Below are 15808 nucleotides of genomic sequence, written 5' to 3' on the forward strand. Positions count from 1 at the left end.
CAGGTGTCAAGAGTTGATCTAGATACTCTGAGACAGTGGAGAGGTAGGGCTTGTAACCCCACTTCAGTACTGAGGGACCGAGGCGGAGAGATGGAAGCACCTTAACCCAGAGAGGCAGGTCCGCGGGGGGGGGGGGGCAGCTCCCACGGACTCTTGGGGGCGTGGTTTGGGCGTGGCCTGGGCGTGGCCTGGCGGGGCGGGTGGGTGGGGCTATAGGGCTCGGGTCGCTGGGGTCACGCAGAGCTAGACGATCAGCCGGGACCATGGAGCCCGTGTCGCTGCAGGACTTCGTGCGGGGCTTGGACCCCGCCTCCTTGCCGCGCGTGCTGCAAGTCTACTCCGGAGTCTACTTTGAGGGTGAGCGGGCCCCGGCTCCCGGGCGGACCTTGTGACTTTGTGAGCTGGAGCTACTCACTGCCCAGCTGTAGGAGTCGTCGGGGTGCAGCCGGCATCTCCAGACCTCAGCTTTTGCGTCCGTGGACTGGGACCTCCCCTCCGCTCCGCTCGCCTCTCCTCTCCTTTTTTTCCTTTCTTTTTTTCTCTCTCTCCTCTCCTCTTTCCCTCCCCTCTCCTCTTCCATGCTCTCCCTGCCCTGGCCCCTCCCTGGCCCTCTGCTAGCCCTGGCAGTAGTTGTTCGGGCCAATTCTTTGCTTCTCAGCTTCAGTGGCTGGCGCTGCCTCTGGGAAGCCTTCCCTGCTCTCTGCTCCTTGCGCCCCCAGCACATTCGCCGCCTGCCTACGGCCCACCTGTCACAGCAGAGATGGTCACACGGCCGGGCACTGTCCTTAGTTACTACCCTAAAGATCCAGAGCCAGGGATGGAGAGATAGTGGAGGTGGGGGGGGGAGCAGTGAGGAGGGTGGGGACCTGCGCGGTGGGTGGAGGAGCGCGGGCTCCTTTCTGCCAGCGAACTTGTGCCACAGCAGCTTCCAGCAAAGCGTTTTGAGGGCCTGGGGTGGGTCCTAAACCAAGGTTGGGACACTTGGAGGGCCACACAGGAGCCTCTCCGTCACCGCGTGTCTCCAGGTCCCCTTGGGAATTTCACAGACCTGGGCTCCTGCTTTACATACATCTGGGAGCTGCCTGCAGGCAGGTGCTTGGGACCTGTGTGCTCCCCTCCCAGCCCAGGACTGAGCCCCCTGTCCTCCAGGCATCCTTTGCCTGCGAGTGTCTCAATATCTGTTTCCTCATTTTGCCTGATCTGGGGTGGGGACAAGTGGCCAACGCTGGGGAGATGTGGTTAGAGAAGAACCTGTAGGTGTACAGCTGGTGTAAGTGTGGAGACAGGTGGCCACAGCAATAGGGGCAGGTGTGGATTCTGAGAAACTCATTTAACCTCTCTGAGGCTGTGTCAGTTTTAAGACAAAACTAAGCATCATTATTTAGGAAAGGAAAACTGCTCTTCCCCAAGGGCACACGTGGGTGTTACAGGCAGTGAGGCGTCTGCAACGCTGAGCACTGAGCTAGGTATGAATAGGTGTATATATAGCTCTGCAGCTGCCGCTCACAGCAGGAAGGTCCACACCCCGCATTGTAGGCAGAATGGTGCTTTATGAGCCCTGTGCATTTTCTTGGGGTGAAGAGTTGAGGTTTTCATCAGTTTCTCAGGGCTGATGTGAGGCTGCCCGGTGGAGGTAGGGGATATCAGGTGGCCTTAAGGCAGGTCACCTGCAGTATCCTTTTGCTGCTGGACAGAGCACCTATGCAGTCTTTTGGTGAGAGATCTCTATTGTATACCTTCTGTTTAAACCAAGATAGTGAGCTGCTGAGCCAGAGGTGGCGCCCAGAACCTTATCCACTGGGCAGCACCCTGTCAGGGCCTCCATTCTTTTTTTTTTTTTTTTTTTTTGGTACCGGGGGTCGAACTCATGACCTCACACTTGCCAAGCAAGTGTTTATGCCACTGAGCTAAATCCCCAGCCTGGGCCTCCATTCTTGTCTTTTTTTTTTTTTTTTTTTTTTTTTTTTTTGGTACAGGGGATTGAACTCATGACCGCCTGCTTGCAAGGCAGGTGCTTATGCCGCTGAGCTAAACCCCCAGCCCCCACCATTCTTGTCTTTAAAGTGCTTCCTTTAAAGTGGCTCATCTGTCGGAGAAAGCAAAAGGCTTTTGGAGAAGTCCCTGTCCCTCTATGAACATGATTTCATAGCCACATAGTGAAAGAGTTGAGGTTAACTGGGTTATTTGAGGATTCACAGATTTAACAGAGGCTGAGCCCCGTGCTGGCTGCAGGATGCCCTCCATTAGATGAGTCAACCCTATCTGTGAGGAAAAAGCCAGAAAAGGGCACCACAGGGGGTACATTCAGAGTAGAACTTGTCAGGAACAGGGCACAGGTCTCTTGGTGCAGGGCCCTTGCCAAATGGGGAAACTGAGTCCATGTCTCCACAGGCTCTGTCTACGAGATCTGTGGGAATGAGTGCTGCCTGTCCACAGGAGACCTCATGAAGGTCATACAGGTTCGCCTGCAGAAAGTGGTCTGTAAGAACCCAGACACGGGTCAGACGTTGGAGCTGCCCCCCAACTTCCAGGGTAAGGATGCCTCCCTGTCTCCCCATATGCCTGACAACCTCCAGGCAGCCTGCAGGAACACATGAGCTTGCCTGCTCACACATTCACTCACCCAACACCTGCTGACGCCCATGTGTGCCTGCGGGGCTTGGGGCGGTAGGGCTCAGGATGAGCCAGTGACAGGAAGGCAGATGGGTGCCAGCTTTCAGGAGGGCTCTGGAAGGAGCCAACCCACTTGGGGCTGTGTGGTGCTGACACTGCTTGGTATCTATTTGGAAGGGACTGAACAGCTGGTAAGGTTTGGAAATACAGAAGTGAGGTATTTTATTTGTATTTGACAGTTTCTGTTTTTCTTCTGAGATAACTTCAGATTTGCAGAAGACTCACTAGAATTTCCAGACACCCAGCCTCCAGATTTACCAACTGTTAGACCATAGGTTATGTTTGCCTTCTCTGCCCACTTTCTCTGTGCATAGGAACACGCCAGGTGTGACCGAAACACACAGTGAATGTCTACACTGTAAACAGTTTATTACAATAAAGAGCCATTGCTATGAATTCCCCTCCTTCCTTTGAACACACTTATCCCATCATTCTTGCCACTTTCTGAAGCAGTTCTGTGAGTGCTCTTTTGAAAGCATCTTTATGATATGTGATCTGATGCACAGTAAGCCTGCTTCCCCATCCAGGGGAAGGGGGGCTTGGGGAACACTGCAGCATGCCCGCGTCCGCCTTGTTCTGTGCCTGCTGGTTCCTCTCCAAAGTCAAAATGACCACAAGAGGTAAATGCTTTGAACCAAGTCAGCATATCTAGGATACCCAGGCAATGATGGGCAGGACAATATTCAAGAGAGAGGACTTCCAGAGCTGCTTCAGAAAGTGGCAAGATGATGGGATAAATGCATCTGAAGCAAGCGAAAATATTTTGTTTTTGTTTTTATTTTTTGCCTTTTTCATTTTTATCAGTACCAGGGATCGAACTCACGACTGCCTGCTTGCAAGGCAGGTGCTTATGCCACTGATCTAAATCCCTAGCCCCAAGCAAGAATATTTTGAGGGAGATTAATGCCAATGTGTTTTTAACTCATTTTAAAAAATTAAATATTAAATATTTGATCATACCATATACACACAGACATGGTTTTTTTGCTGAACCATTTGAGAGTAAGTTGCAGACAGAGTGCTTTTTATTTTTATTTTTATTTTTTTTGTCTTTTTCATTTTTATCGGTACCGGGGATCGAACTCACGACTGCCTGCTTGCAAGGCAGGTGCTTATGCCGCTGAGCTAAACCCCCAGCTCCTGAGAGTGCTTTTTATTTGAATGTTATCCCTAGGTGCTACAGTGCACATCTCTTAAAAACAAGGCCATCCATGCCCAAAACTGCACGAGGCTCAGTGATCAAATTCAGGAAATTTGCTGGCATAATGGCACATACCTGTAATCTTAGCACTTGGGAGGCTAGGCAGAAAGAACACAAGTATAGGCCCAGCCTGGGCTGCACAGTGAATTCAAGGCCAGCCTGGACTATATAGTGATACCCTTTCTCAACCAAAAAGCAACCCCCAAAATATCAAACAAACTCAGGAAATGTAGTTTGGACGGCATGCTCTTGTCCACCTCACAATCTGTATCCACATTTCACGAGCTGCCCCAACACTGAACTTCACAGCAGGGTTTTCCTTGACCCCAAGTCCAGGTGCGGATCACACCCCTGTTCAGCTCTCCTTAGTTTCCTTCAGGCTAGGATGTTTCTTCAGGCTTTCTTTGTCTTGACATTGACATTTTGAAGAGGCCAGATCAGTCCCTTGTTTTGTGGTGCTAGGGGTGGAACCAGTGCCTCCCACTTGCTAAGTGTGTGCCTTTGCCACGGAGGCGCACCCCATCCTCAGACCAGTGCCCCTGTGGCCCGTCCCTCATTGCAGGTCTGGTGAAGGGTCTTTGATTAGACTTGGGTTGTGGGTCAGGAAGGGAACCACTGCATCCAGAAGCCCTGTGTAGGCCTGCTTGGTGGCCAGGAACTGGGGCTGGGAGCAGGGGAGCACAATAGGCCAGTACTGGCAGACAGCGGCAGGGGGCCACAGGGACCTGATCACAGCGCCTGGGGGCCTGGCGTGGGGGAGAGGGGTGGAGGTGGCGGGGTCTGGATGTGTGGCCTGCAGTTGTGAGATGACTGGAGCAGGGCAGAGGTGGGAGGGCGTGAGAGTTGCCTGTGTGTCTGCTGGGGGCTATGTCTGTGTTCTGTTCTGTTGTCTCTGGTGTCACCACTCCTGCCTTCACTGTCCACTCTGCCTTCTGTCCCTCAGCCTGGAGCTGGGACATCCCTTGACAATTGTCCCCATGGACTCTGGCTGGGTCACCTACAGGGCCGGGGGCCTGGGGCCTAGCAAATGTCTACCCAACCCTGACTCTGCCCCTCTCTGCTGAATCCCACAGGCTACTTCAGACCTCTTTCTATCTCAAAGAGCTACGGGACCCTGCAAGAGCTGGTCTCTGCCACAGCTCAGAGCACCACAGGGCTGCCTCTTTGCTTCATGTCCACGCGGAGCATTGTCACAAAGGCCAGGGAGGTGCCCGAAGAGCAGCCCCTCGTGCTTGAGGGCATGGAAATGCACCATGGGACCCGCTATGCACGCTGCAGCTTGGGCTCTGAGGTCCAGCAGGTCATCGTGCACCTGCCCCTAACCCAGGAAGGGCCTTTCTGGACATGGGAGCCTGGTAGCCCCCAAACTCTGCTCCAGATCCTGCAAGACCCAGCCCTGAAGGACCTCAAGCTCACCTGCCCTGCCCTCCCGTGGCACTCTGTGGTCCTGAGGCCTGAGTATGAGGTCCAAGCCATCATGCACAGTGAGTCCGTGGCAGTGTATGTGTGTGTGTGTGTGTGTGTGTGGGAGGGCCACCATGGTGGCAGATACCCTGCCCCTTGGTAGTAGGGGCTCCAGATGGAATGTTACAGGAACTTCACACTGAGCTATATCCCCAGCTTTTTTGTGTATTTTATTTTGATACAGGATCTTGTTAAGTTGCTAAATTTCCTAGGCTACACTCAAAGTTGTGATCCTCTTGCCTCAGCCTTCCAGAAAGCTGGGATTCCAGGCGTCCCTGTCGCGCAGATAGGTGCATTGTTTTTCAGGGAAGGTGGGGACCTTCTTGATGTCCAGGTTCCCAGATCGGATCCCACCTCAGAGTTAGCTTTGCAGCGGCTGTTGATGGGAGAGCCCATGCAGGCCAGCTGTGTTGATTCTTTGCTCCACATCTGTGATTTGGCGCTTAGATCAGAAGTGTGAGCAGATTTGAGATGCACTTTTTCATTGCCGTGTGAGATGCAGGGTGGAGACTCAGTCTTCACTTGGCTTGGTGTGAAATCTACCGTCCATCCTGTTAACCTCAAGCCCAGCTTTGGTGGTGCACATCAGTGAACATGATGAAGGGCCAGCTGTGGCAGGAGCAGCTGTGAGCGAGAACCACCTTGGTCTGTTATTCCTTTGGGAACCATATCGGTGGTATCTGAGTGCTGATGTCATTACTGCATTTATTACCTGGGACACCACGACAAAGAGAAGCTTCCCTTGTCTGGTTACAGTGGATGCAGGATATTGCCTGTAGGAGTCGCCAGATATCTGTTCTTTTTATTTTAATTTAAATTAGTATATAATCATGATACATTATTATAATTATATCCAACTTGGGGGGGTTGGTACATATGCAAACTGAACCTTTTTTTTTTTTTGATACTAGGAATCGAACTCAGGACCTTGCACTTGTCAGGCAGGCACTTATTCCTGGCCCACAAATTGAAATCTTGATTTTTACTTCCCTCCCCCACCCTCTTCCAACCCTTCCTTCTTCCAAACACCCCTCCTATCTCCAGAGTTCACCTCCGTGTTACCTACCATCTCTCTTGTATTTTGCTCTTTAAATTATTTATATTTTGGGGTTCTCGTATTAGAGAAACTATGTGATGTTTACCCTTTGTATCTAATTTATTTCATTTAGCATTATGATCTCAAGAAAAATCTATTTTTCTACAAATGACTCAAATGTGTCCTTTTTTTGGTTGAACAGTACTCCATTACCCAGACACTCTTTCTACTTCTGCTCAGACTTAGCTTCTCACCCATCAGCCCCTGGCTGGGTTCTGACTGTTTCTCCACCCTTGTTCTGCGTGCTGCCTCCAGCTTGTCCTGAGGAAAGAGAAGCAAATTTTTCCTTGTTTACCACCATTTAAAATGATGAATAGGCACTGGATATGTGAGTCCATCACTATAATCCCAGCACTCAGGAGGCTGAGGCAGGAAGATCATGAGTTGAAGGCCAACCTGGGCTAAGTGATAAGAACCTGTCCAAAAAAAAAAAAAGTTGGTTTTCTAGCACCTGCCAGGTGACAATGTAGAATTTTTTTTTATCATTTGAACTCCCACACAAAATGTTTTCTGTCTGCTTGAACCCACTGATGTTAATCACCCCAGCTTTGGACAGTGGGGCCTTTTCAGGCCCGAGTCCTCCTGACAGGCCTGTGTGGGGTGAGCAGGCATCCCTACTTCTGGTGTAATGGGTCCTCAGTTCCTCCTGGACAGGTCCTCCCGGGAGCTGAGTGAGCTCTTTCCCGCAGCTCCCAGACCCTGTGGTGGGAAGGGGCAGCAGGAGATCAAGTGTCTGGGATGTCAGGGCTTCCGGGTGGGGGCTGCGATGAAGGCGCCCCTTCAACAACAGCACGAGCTCTCCCAGGAGCGACTCCCAGCTTCAGCCAACTGTCTGCTGCTCTGGCACTGGCAAGATTTCCAACCACTCGGCCTGAGGGAAGCGCCTCTCCTGTGAGCCTCAGTGCTGTCGTTTGCGAGAAGGGGAAAGTGTTCCTGACCTGTGTGGGGTCGGCACAAACCAGGCTGCTTTTCCTCATAGAGGTTTTGCTTGCTTGGCAGTGTAGGGTTTGAAGCCAGGGCTTTCTCACTGTGCCCCAGCTCTTCTAATTTATTTATTTTTAATTTTGAGAGAATCTCAAAAGTCAGGTTGCCCAGGCTGGGCTGGAACTTGTGATCCTCTTGACTCAGCCTCCCAGAGTGTGGAATTATGGGCATGCACCACATGCTCAGCTTCCTAATAGTCTTTTATGGTCAGCAGATTTTAATCAATGCCCAAAGAGGAAGTGGCCCGAGATAATAGAATCAGTGTTTTTCTTGATATAGTTTTATCTCTCTCTCTCTTTTCTTTTGAGACAGGATCTCGATGGTTTTGAGTTCACTTTGTAGCCTAGGCTGGTCTTGAACTTGCAATGATTCTCTTGCCTCAACCTCCTGAGAGCTGAGATTATAGATGTGCACCATCATGCCTGGCTTCTTCTTTTTTGTTGTTGTTTTTTTGTCTTTTTGAGACAGGGTTTCTCTGTGCAGTTCATGTTCACTTTGCACCCTGGTCTGGTCTCGAATTTACAGTGATCCTCCTATCTCAGCCTCCTGAGAGCTGGGATTATAGACATGCACCACCACACCTGGCTAGTTTTATCTTTCTATTTAAACCCAGAAAGGATTTAGAAAAGCAGTTAATAAGTTAAATTTAAAATTAAATTGGAAGGGTTTTTTTTTTTTGTCTTTTTCCTTTTTTATCGGTACCGGGGATCGAACTCACGACTGCCTGCTTGCAAGGCAGGCGCTTATGCCGCTGAGCTAAATCCCCAGCCCCTAAATTGGAAGTTTTAAAGTCGTGGAATTGATTGGATATTTGGTGGTGTTTAGGAATTACCAAATAATGATTTTTTTTTTGAGACGGGGTCTCGCTATGTAGTTCAGGCTGGCCTTGAGCTCATTTTGTAGCCCAGGCTGGTCTTGAACTCACAACGATCCTCCCACCTCAGCCTCCAGAGTGCTGGGATTATAGGCATGAGCCACTACGCCTGGCTCAAATAATGATTTTTTAAAAATTTTTAATTATCCTCTCTTAGACAATGAAATAGTTTCCCATGCCATGGTGTTTCAGTACTAGTAGAGGGTGAGCTAGGCCTGAGATGCAAGCAGATGGACCATGAGTTGAACTGAAGCTGGGAGATGGATGCATGGATGCTGTCTTATGACTATTTAAAATTTTAAAAATAATTTTTAGGGGCTGGGGATTTAGCTCAGCGGCATAAGCGCCTGCCTTGCAAGCAGGCAGTTGTGAGTTTGATCCCCGGTACCGATAAAAAAAGAAAAAAAGAAAAAATAATAATTTTTAGCTGGGCATGGTGGCATAGCCTGTAATCCCAGCATTCAGGAGGCTAAGGTAGGAGGATTGCTGCAATTTTGAGAACAGCCTGGGCTAAATAGTGAGTTCAAGGCCAGCCTGAACTATATAGTGAAACCCTGTATCTAAAAAATGGAAGAGGGGCTGGGGGTTTAGCTCAGTGGCATAAGCGCCTGCCTTGAAAGCAGGCAGTCGTGAGTTCGATCCCCGGTACCGATGAAAAGGAAAAAGACAAAAAAATAAAAAATAAAAAATGGAAGAGTGAGTGAAGTGTCTAGTACAATAGGAAAATGTTGCAAAGAAACAAAAATGAAAACAAGAATGAGCTGGGCATTGTGACACACATAGCCTCTGGGAGGCTGAGCAGGAGGATTGTAAATTCATGCTTAGTCAGCCTGAGCAACTCAGAAGACTGAGAGAGACCATCTCAAAATGAAAACCTAACAGTGCTGGGAATATAGCTCCGTGTGAAGGTCCTGACTGGGTTCAATCCCCAGTGCTACAAAGCAGACTAACCCCAAATCCAGGCAGCCAAATGAATCCAGGAAAGAGGCCAGCCAGCCCTGACCACTGCTCTGTGCCTGGGGTGGGGGGGTCCACCCCTGGGACAGTGTGTGATACCCCCCTGAGCTGATCCCTCCCCCAACAGTGCGCAAGACCGTGGTCAGGATTCCCTCCACCCTGGAGGTCGAGGTCCAGGACGTCACTGCCTCCTCCCAGCATGTCCACTTCATCAAACCACTGCTGCTGAGCGAGGTCCTGGCCCAGGGAGGCCCCTTTCCCCTGCTCACGGAGATCCTGGAAGCCCCGGAGGGGCCCCCCATCTTCCTCAGCCCATGGGTGGGCTCCCTGCGGAAGGGCCAGAGGCTCTGCATCTACGGCTTGGCCTCTCCTCCCTGGCGGGTCCTGGCCTCCAGCAAGGGCCGGAAGGTGCCCCGGCACTTCATGGTCTCGGGAGCCTACCAGGGGAAGCTGCGGCGGCGGCCCCGGGAGTTCCCCACGGCTTATGACCTCCTGGGTGCGCTGCAGCCTGGGCAGCACCTCCGGGTTGTGGTGACGAAGGACTGTGACGAGGGGGACGAGGACCCTGCGTTCCCCTCCTTGGCTATAGGCGACCGGCTGGAGGTGTTGGGGCCCGGCCAGATCCTTGGAACCCAAGGACAGGACATAGATGTCTTGATGTGCGTGCGGCTGAGCGAGGAGGCCGAGGAGGAGGAGGAAGAACCCGGGGAAGTGGAAGAGCACCAGGAGCAGGTTCTGCTGCCCCTCTACCTCCCCTGCGGCCTGGTGGAGGAGATGAACGACGGCCGGCGCTACAGCCTCGCAGATCTGACTCACCAGCTGTCCCTGCCCTGTGAGGTCAAGGTAGTGAGCAAGGACCCTGGCCATCCTGCTGACCCTCTGTCTTCCTTCCCTGGCCTGCGATTGGAAGAGAAGATCACAGAGCCCTTCTTAGTGGTGGGCCTCGCCTCCCAGCCAGGAACAGTCTTTGAGATTCCGCCCCGGTGGCTGGACCTGACTGTGGTGGAGGCCGAAGACCAGCCAGGTCAGCTGGCCACGTCTCTCCCTCTGGCCACAGTGGAAGAGCTGTCCGAAACCTTCTACTACAGCCTCCGGAAGTTACCTGCCAGTGGGAGCCAGGCCCCCCCACCGAGGCCCCCCAAAAGCCAAGGCCTAGGGGAGCAGAGGAGACAGAGCTTCAAGGAGCAAAATGCCAAGGTACTGGCCTAACTGAAGGGGGCAGGGCGGGGCCACCCATCAGGCTTCTCGTGGGTCCTTCTTTGTCTGTTTCTCTTATAATTGTGTAGAACTGGCAGTCTGGTATGTTCTACTTTGCACCTTTTATTTTCATTCCATCCTCAAATTGGTGCGATTATCCTATTGTACAATCGAAAAGGTGAGAACTAAGGTCCTGAGAATCACCCAAGATCCTAAGTTCATAAATGAGAAGCCTGAACTTGAGCATAAACATCCCAGACTCCTCCATTCCAGATTCCAAGCGCACAGACCTTTTCCTCTCTCTGCCACCGTTTTCACTGGAGTTCTTCGTGTGTGTGTGTGTGTGTGTGTGTGTGTGTGTGTGTGTGTATCAGTACTGGGGCTTAACCCAGGGCCTACACACTGAATACAACCCCAGACTCTGCACCCTTTTATTTTTTTATTTTGAGGTAGGATCTTACTAAGTTGTCCAGGCTGCACTTGAACTTAGGATCTTCCTGCCTCAGCCTCTCAGAGTGCTGGGATCACAGGCATGTGCCAACACACTGAGCTCAGCCTCAGCACCTTTCACCTATACCATTTTTTTTTTTAGATTTTTTAAAAAAATATTTTTTTATCGGTACCAGGGATCGAACTCATGACTGCCTGCTTGTATGGCAGGTGCTTATGCCACTGAGCTAAATCCCCAGCCCACCTATACCTTTTGAGTCAGCAATTCCCCACAGCTGTCAGCATGGCCACTCAAGTCCTTCCCTGGTCACCGCTAGGCCTTGGCTCATGCCAAGTGGTTTCATGTGGCATCAGAGTCCTGGGCTTCAGGCTGGCCTTTTGGGTCACCTCCTGTACTCCTCTCTGCAGTCCCAACTCCAGCCACACAGGGGCTCCTGGAGGTCCCTGGGGTCCCCAAGACTCCTACGTGTGGCCCCTTGTGTGAACAAGGGCTCCGCCAGCACTGCAGAGTGTCCTGCCCCGCCCTCCCACTGCTCTTGTCCCTAGCCAGAGTTGCCTCATTTTCCCTTAGTTGTCCTCTACCTCCTCCTGACTAGGAAGAGCTGGGTGGGGCAGAGACTCCACCTCCTCCAAGGCCAGTGAGCTCCACTGAATTGAGCCAGGAAGAATCAGAGATGTGGGGAAAGAAGAGCCAGGCAGGGAGTCAGAATGACCGAGTTTACATTCCAGTCACAGGCTGTCGCCTGAGCATCCCGAGGCCGCCTCACTGATGTGCTGTTGTCTGCTGCTTCCTATCAGGTGCGTCCTCCGAAGCAGGACCCTGGTGTGCACAGCTCTTCTCACCACGCCCCCAAGGTAGGCATCGGGCATCGATACACTCTTTCTTTAGCTGAAAAAACAGGCAGGGAGAGGCACCTTTCCTCACACAGCCAGGAAGTGGCAGGGCTGGCCCTTCAAATCTGATCACAGAGTCTGTTCTGCTGAGACTCGGGGTACGGTGTGGCAGAGTTTCCCAAACTGTCACAGCATGCGGTTTGCTGACCTTGGGAGATTCATATTTAGTACCATGTAGGTAGCAATATGGGAGCAAAGTTAAAGAGATGATTCCTGAGCAGTTTCTTACATCTGTGCAGTGTAAAGAGACAGTCACTTCCTGATAGGCTGGGGCCCTGCAACAGCCCTGCGATGGTGCCGGAAAGAACGCAACACAACGAACCAAGGGTGCAGTCACAGCCCTGGCTCAGACTGGAGTGGCCTGGTCACCTCTGTGGGCCTGAACAGCACCTCTTCCTCCTGGGCACCCAGTTCTCTATGCTGATCCGTAGAGTGGCCCCTTCTGCCCCCTAAAGCATGGTATGCTGGAGACAGCTGGCCTCAGAGATCACAGATGTGGCTCTGGGCCCAGATCTTGGCCAAGCCATGGATTTCCCCAGATGGGGATGGGCATATGTGACAAGGCACACTCTCTTTGTCAGTTGGAAATTGGAACTAAAAGCATTACTCAGAAAGCCTCTTGAGGGTTGAGCTGACATGCATGGGAGTTCCAGAAAAATCTTCTTCTTGGGAGTCCTGGCTCTCTATTTGAGGGCTTTGTCACTTTTTTTTCCCTCTCCTCTCCTCCCCTCCCCTCCCCTCCCCTCTCCTCTCCTCTCCTTTTTTCTCTTTCTTTAATTTAATTTAATTTTTTTTTGTCTTTTTCGTTTTTATCCGTACTAGGGATCGAACTCACGACTGCCTGCTTGCAAGGCAGGCGCTTATGCCGCTGAGCTAAATCCCCAGCCCCTCTTTCTTTAATTTTAATTTTTGTGGGTTTGTTTTTGTTTTTTGAGACAGAGGCTTGCTCTGTAATTCAGGCTGGCCTTGAACTCACTATGTAGCCCTGCTGGCCTCAAACTTCATGGTGACTGCTCTCTTTATTTTGATTTTTTGTTTTTTGAAACAGGGTCTCCCTATGTAGTTCGGCCTAGGCTTGTACACACTATGTACCCAAGGCTGGTCTCAAACTCACATCGATCCTCCAGCTCAGCCTTCCTAGTGCTGAGATTACAGGCGAGTGCCACCACTCCCTGCTGTGGTAGCTTTCTTGAAGTATTTCCACTTTTCCTCTTTCCCCGCTCAGCAACAGATCTAAAGGAAATTCACAGGGTCCTATACGGAGGATTCCAGGGATGCCCTCTCTCTAGCCTCCAACTCTGTCTTTGTTCCCCACTCTGACCTTTTTCTGTCCTGCCAACGTAGCAAAACCACCTGGGGTCCCAAGAAGCTCTACACTGAAAAGAAGGTAGAAGGGAAGCCAAGGAAGTGACAGTGAAGGTGATTTATGCTTCATGGACTCTGCTGCCATTTCTTCTGACCTTGTTGATTTCTATTTTTTCTCCCTAAGTCCCCGCTGCCGCCCAGACCAAAGAGTAAGACTTTGCCACAGGCCTCCAGGAATTTATACAGCAAGGTATCTCTTCACATGGGCTTCAAGTCCACAAAGGCCCAAAAAGAGGATCCAGGTAAGTCCCCTCACCCTGTCCGCCCTGTTCCTGCTTCTTCCCTCCCCGTGCCCTCGCTGCTGGTCCCTTTGCCTCTGAGACCCTGCCCAAGACTCTTCTGTGGCCTCAGGTTGAGGGACAAAGCTGAACAGGCTGGGTTAGATGGAAAGGAGTCTCGCCTGTCTCTCATGGGCTCCAGGTTCCTGGAGAAATGAGTTCAGTCCCCACCACTCCTCGCTCTCCACAGTGTCCAAACCATGAAAGGACTGCAGAGTTCCGAGAGAACAAACTGTGGTTCTGGGCCAGCAAGGACTTTAGGGGATGCAGGCCAATTCCTTCCCTGTTACAAGAGAGGAAAGTAAAGGGGAAGGAACTTGCCTAATGCCAAAGAGCCTCACTGACTGGACTTTCGTTTTCTCTTTTTGTAGCACTGGAGATTGAACCGAAGGGGTCACCCATAGCAGGCAGGCACTCTGCCTCTGCCCCACATCCCTGGCCTGGCCTGGACCCTTACATAGATATGGATGAACATGACTATGAAGAAGTAGTGGAGCATTTTCGGAAAACCATCTAGGCCCTGGAGGAGCCGAGTTCCCCAACCACTGCTTCTCCAGGATTCAGGATACCAGACAACCCATAGGAGCCGCTGAAAGACCGGGGTGAATCTCACAGCGATCAGACTCAAATGTGGAAAGGAACTGAAATAGGGTGGACACTGCACTGGCTTCCTGTGGGTTCTAGGTTCCTGATACGGGTGTGGGGGCTGGTACGTTGGGGCCCAGCATCTTGCACATGACTCCCTCGGCCTCAGAGCTCCAGTGTCCAGAGCAGCCTGCTGGGTTCTACTCAATCTCAAATTGCTACTGCTGTCCCAGTGGTGGACACAGAGATTGCAAAGGCCATGAACCCCAGTGCCAGCTGCCTTTTGTATAGGAGATTTGCACCTGATCACATGGTGCTGAGAGCCCACTCTGGCCCCTCGCCTGCTCCTGCCTTCCTGGCTCTAAGCGCCTAGGAGACCTGGGCTGTCTCCTTATCCTCGTCTTAGTCACTCAGAACATGACCAGCACTCTGTAAATGGGACTCACACACATGAATGGGGAATTTGGCTTCAGGAGCAAACTTTTAGGGCCTTGTACAGGAAAAGCTGGTGCTGGAACTCAGGGAGCCAATTCACAAGGGGCCTCATGAAGACCCAGAGCCGAAGGGACTGGCAGGTTTCTTCAGGTGGTGCCAAGATCTTAATAAAACTGCGAGGGACTACCCGAGAGTGTGCTTTTCCAAAGCAGTGGAATAAAGATGTCTGAGCTTCTGTCTGATTATCATTTAAATTCTGCCTCATGCTACATTCTTTCTATACCATCTGCAAACGCTTAACTTTTAGAGGCAACTGTGGCCGGATTTTAAGAACTAGGAAGCAGGGCTGGTGATTCAGTGGCTCAGAGGCAGATTAGTGCAGTGGTTAAGGGTGAGGACTCTGGAAACACGAGCCTGGGTCAGGACCCCACTCGCCACCTACCTTATGTAACTAGTAACCTCTCTAAGCTTCCCTTTTCTGAGACATACATAGTGGCCAGGGGTGGTTGGCGCATGTCTGTAATTCCAGCTACTTGATCTTCCAGAAGGAAGATCACAAGTTCAAGGCCTGCCTGTCTCAAAATAAAGGATGAGGGATGCAGGAAGGAAGCGGGTAGAATGCCTCTTCCTGCAATTCCCAGTGTAGCAAACAGTTACCCACCTCACAAGATTGACTCGAGGTCAAATGAGAGCTTTGTAAAGCACGTAGCAGTGTCTGGTAAACACGTTGCTGTTGTTATTGGCCAGGATCATGCAGTTGTGTCTGTCTCCAGATCGTCCTGCCACACCTGTGCACCTGTCCTGTGCCCAGCCCGTGGAGATGGCACACTGACTGGCTGGAGAGCCCCACTGCCCAGTACAGCAGAGAAGGGGACAGATGCAAACCTTTCTCCTTGTGGCAATTAACTCAGCCTCCAAGGTCAGTCTTGACCTGTTCAGCAAGGCTGCTATTTCCTGAAAGTGCCAGGACCTTGGTTTGTGAGTTGATGCAGTCATGGAATTTAGCTCTAGGTCAGCAGCAAAGACGGGAGACAAAAGATGGTCTGGGGGCTGGAGATTTAGCTCAGCAGGCATAAGTGCCTGCCTTGCAAGCAGGCAGTCGTGAGTTTGATCCCCGGTACCGATAAAAAGGAAAAAAAAAAAAAAAAAAAAAGATGGTCTGAGTCTCCAGTTGAGGTGAGAGCTGATTTCCAGTTCCCAGATTCCAGGCACTGTGTCTGTGTGTGGCCCTCATCCCTGCCACTCTCTGGTTCCCAGACCGATTGTGCTTCACGGGGTTTCAGGCCTCCAGAACCCCACATGGAGCTATCTGGGAGACACCTAGCTGGTTTGCCACCCCGTCTGCCTACGAGTTC

General features: G+C 51.4%; 1 protein-coding gene across 1 annotated transcript; it reads left to right on the forward strand.

The window, feature by feature from the left end:
• The first annotated feature begins 222 nt into the window (after positions 1-222).
• Positions 223-14707, forward strand: Themis2 (thymocyte selection associated family member 2). Its single transcript, XM_013154213.3, has 7 exons — positions 223-357; positions 2392-2532; positions 4948-5358; positions 9377-10446; positions 11695-11751; positions 13280-13397; positions 13805-14707. The coding sequence occupies exons 1-7, from the start codon at positions 264-266 to the stop codon at positions 13948-13950; spliced, it is 2037 nt and encodes a 678-aa protein (XP_013009667.1). The 5' UTR covers positions 223-263; the 3' UTR covers positions 13951-14707.
• Positions 14708-15808: the final 1101 nt, after the last annotated feature.

This window comes from Cavia porcellus, unplaced genomic scaffold (assembly GCF_034190915.1).
Source record: "Cavia porcellus strain 051 isolate PalLab524CR breed Dunkin Hartley unplaced genomic scaffold, mCavPor4.1 scaffold_25, whole genome shotgun sequence".
NCBI classification, from domain to species: domain Eukaryota; kingdom Metazoa; phylum Chordata; class Mammalia; order Rodentia; family Caviidae; genus Cavia; species Cavia porcellus.

Coding starts and splice junctions, on each gene's coding strand:
- Themis2 (XM_013154213.3), top strand. CDS start 264: ATGGAGCCCGTGTCGCTGCAGGACTTCGTGCGGGGCTTGGACCCCGCC. Junction 2,533..4,947: donor GCTGCCCCCCAACTTCCAGG/GTAAGGATGCCT, acceptor TGAATCCCACAG/GCTACTTCAGACCTCTTTCT. Junction 10,447..11,694: donor TCAAGGAGCAAAATGCCAAG/GTACTGGCCTAA, acceptor GCTTCCTATCAG/GTGCGTCCTCCGAAGCAGGA.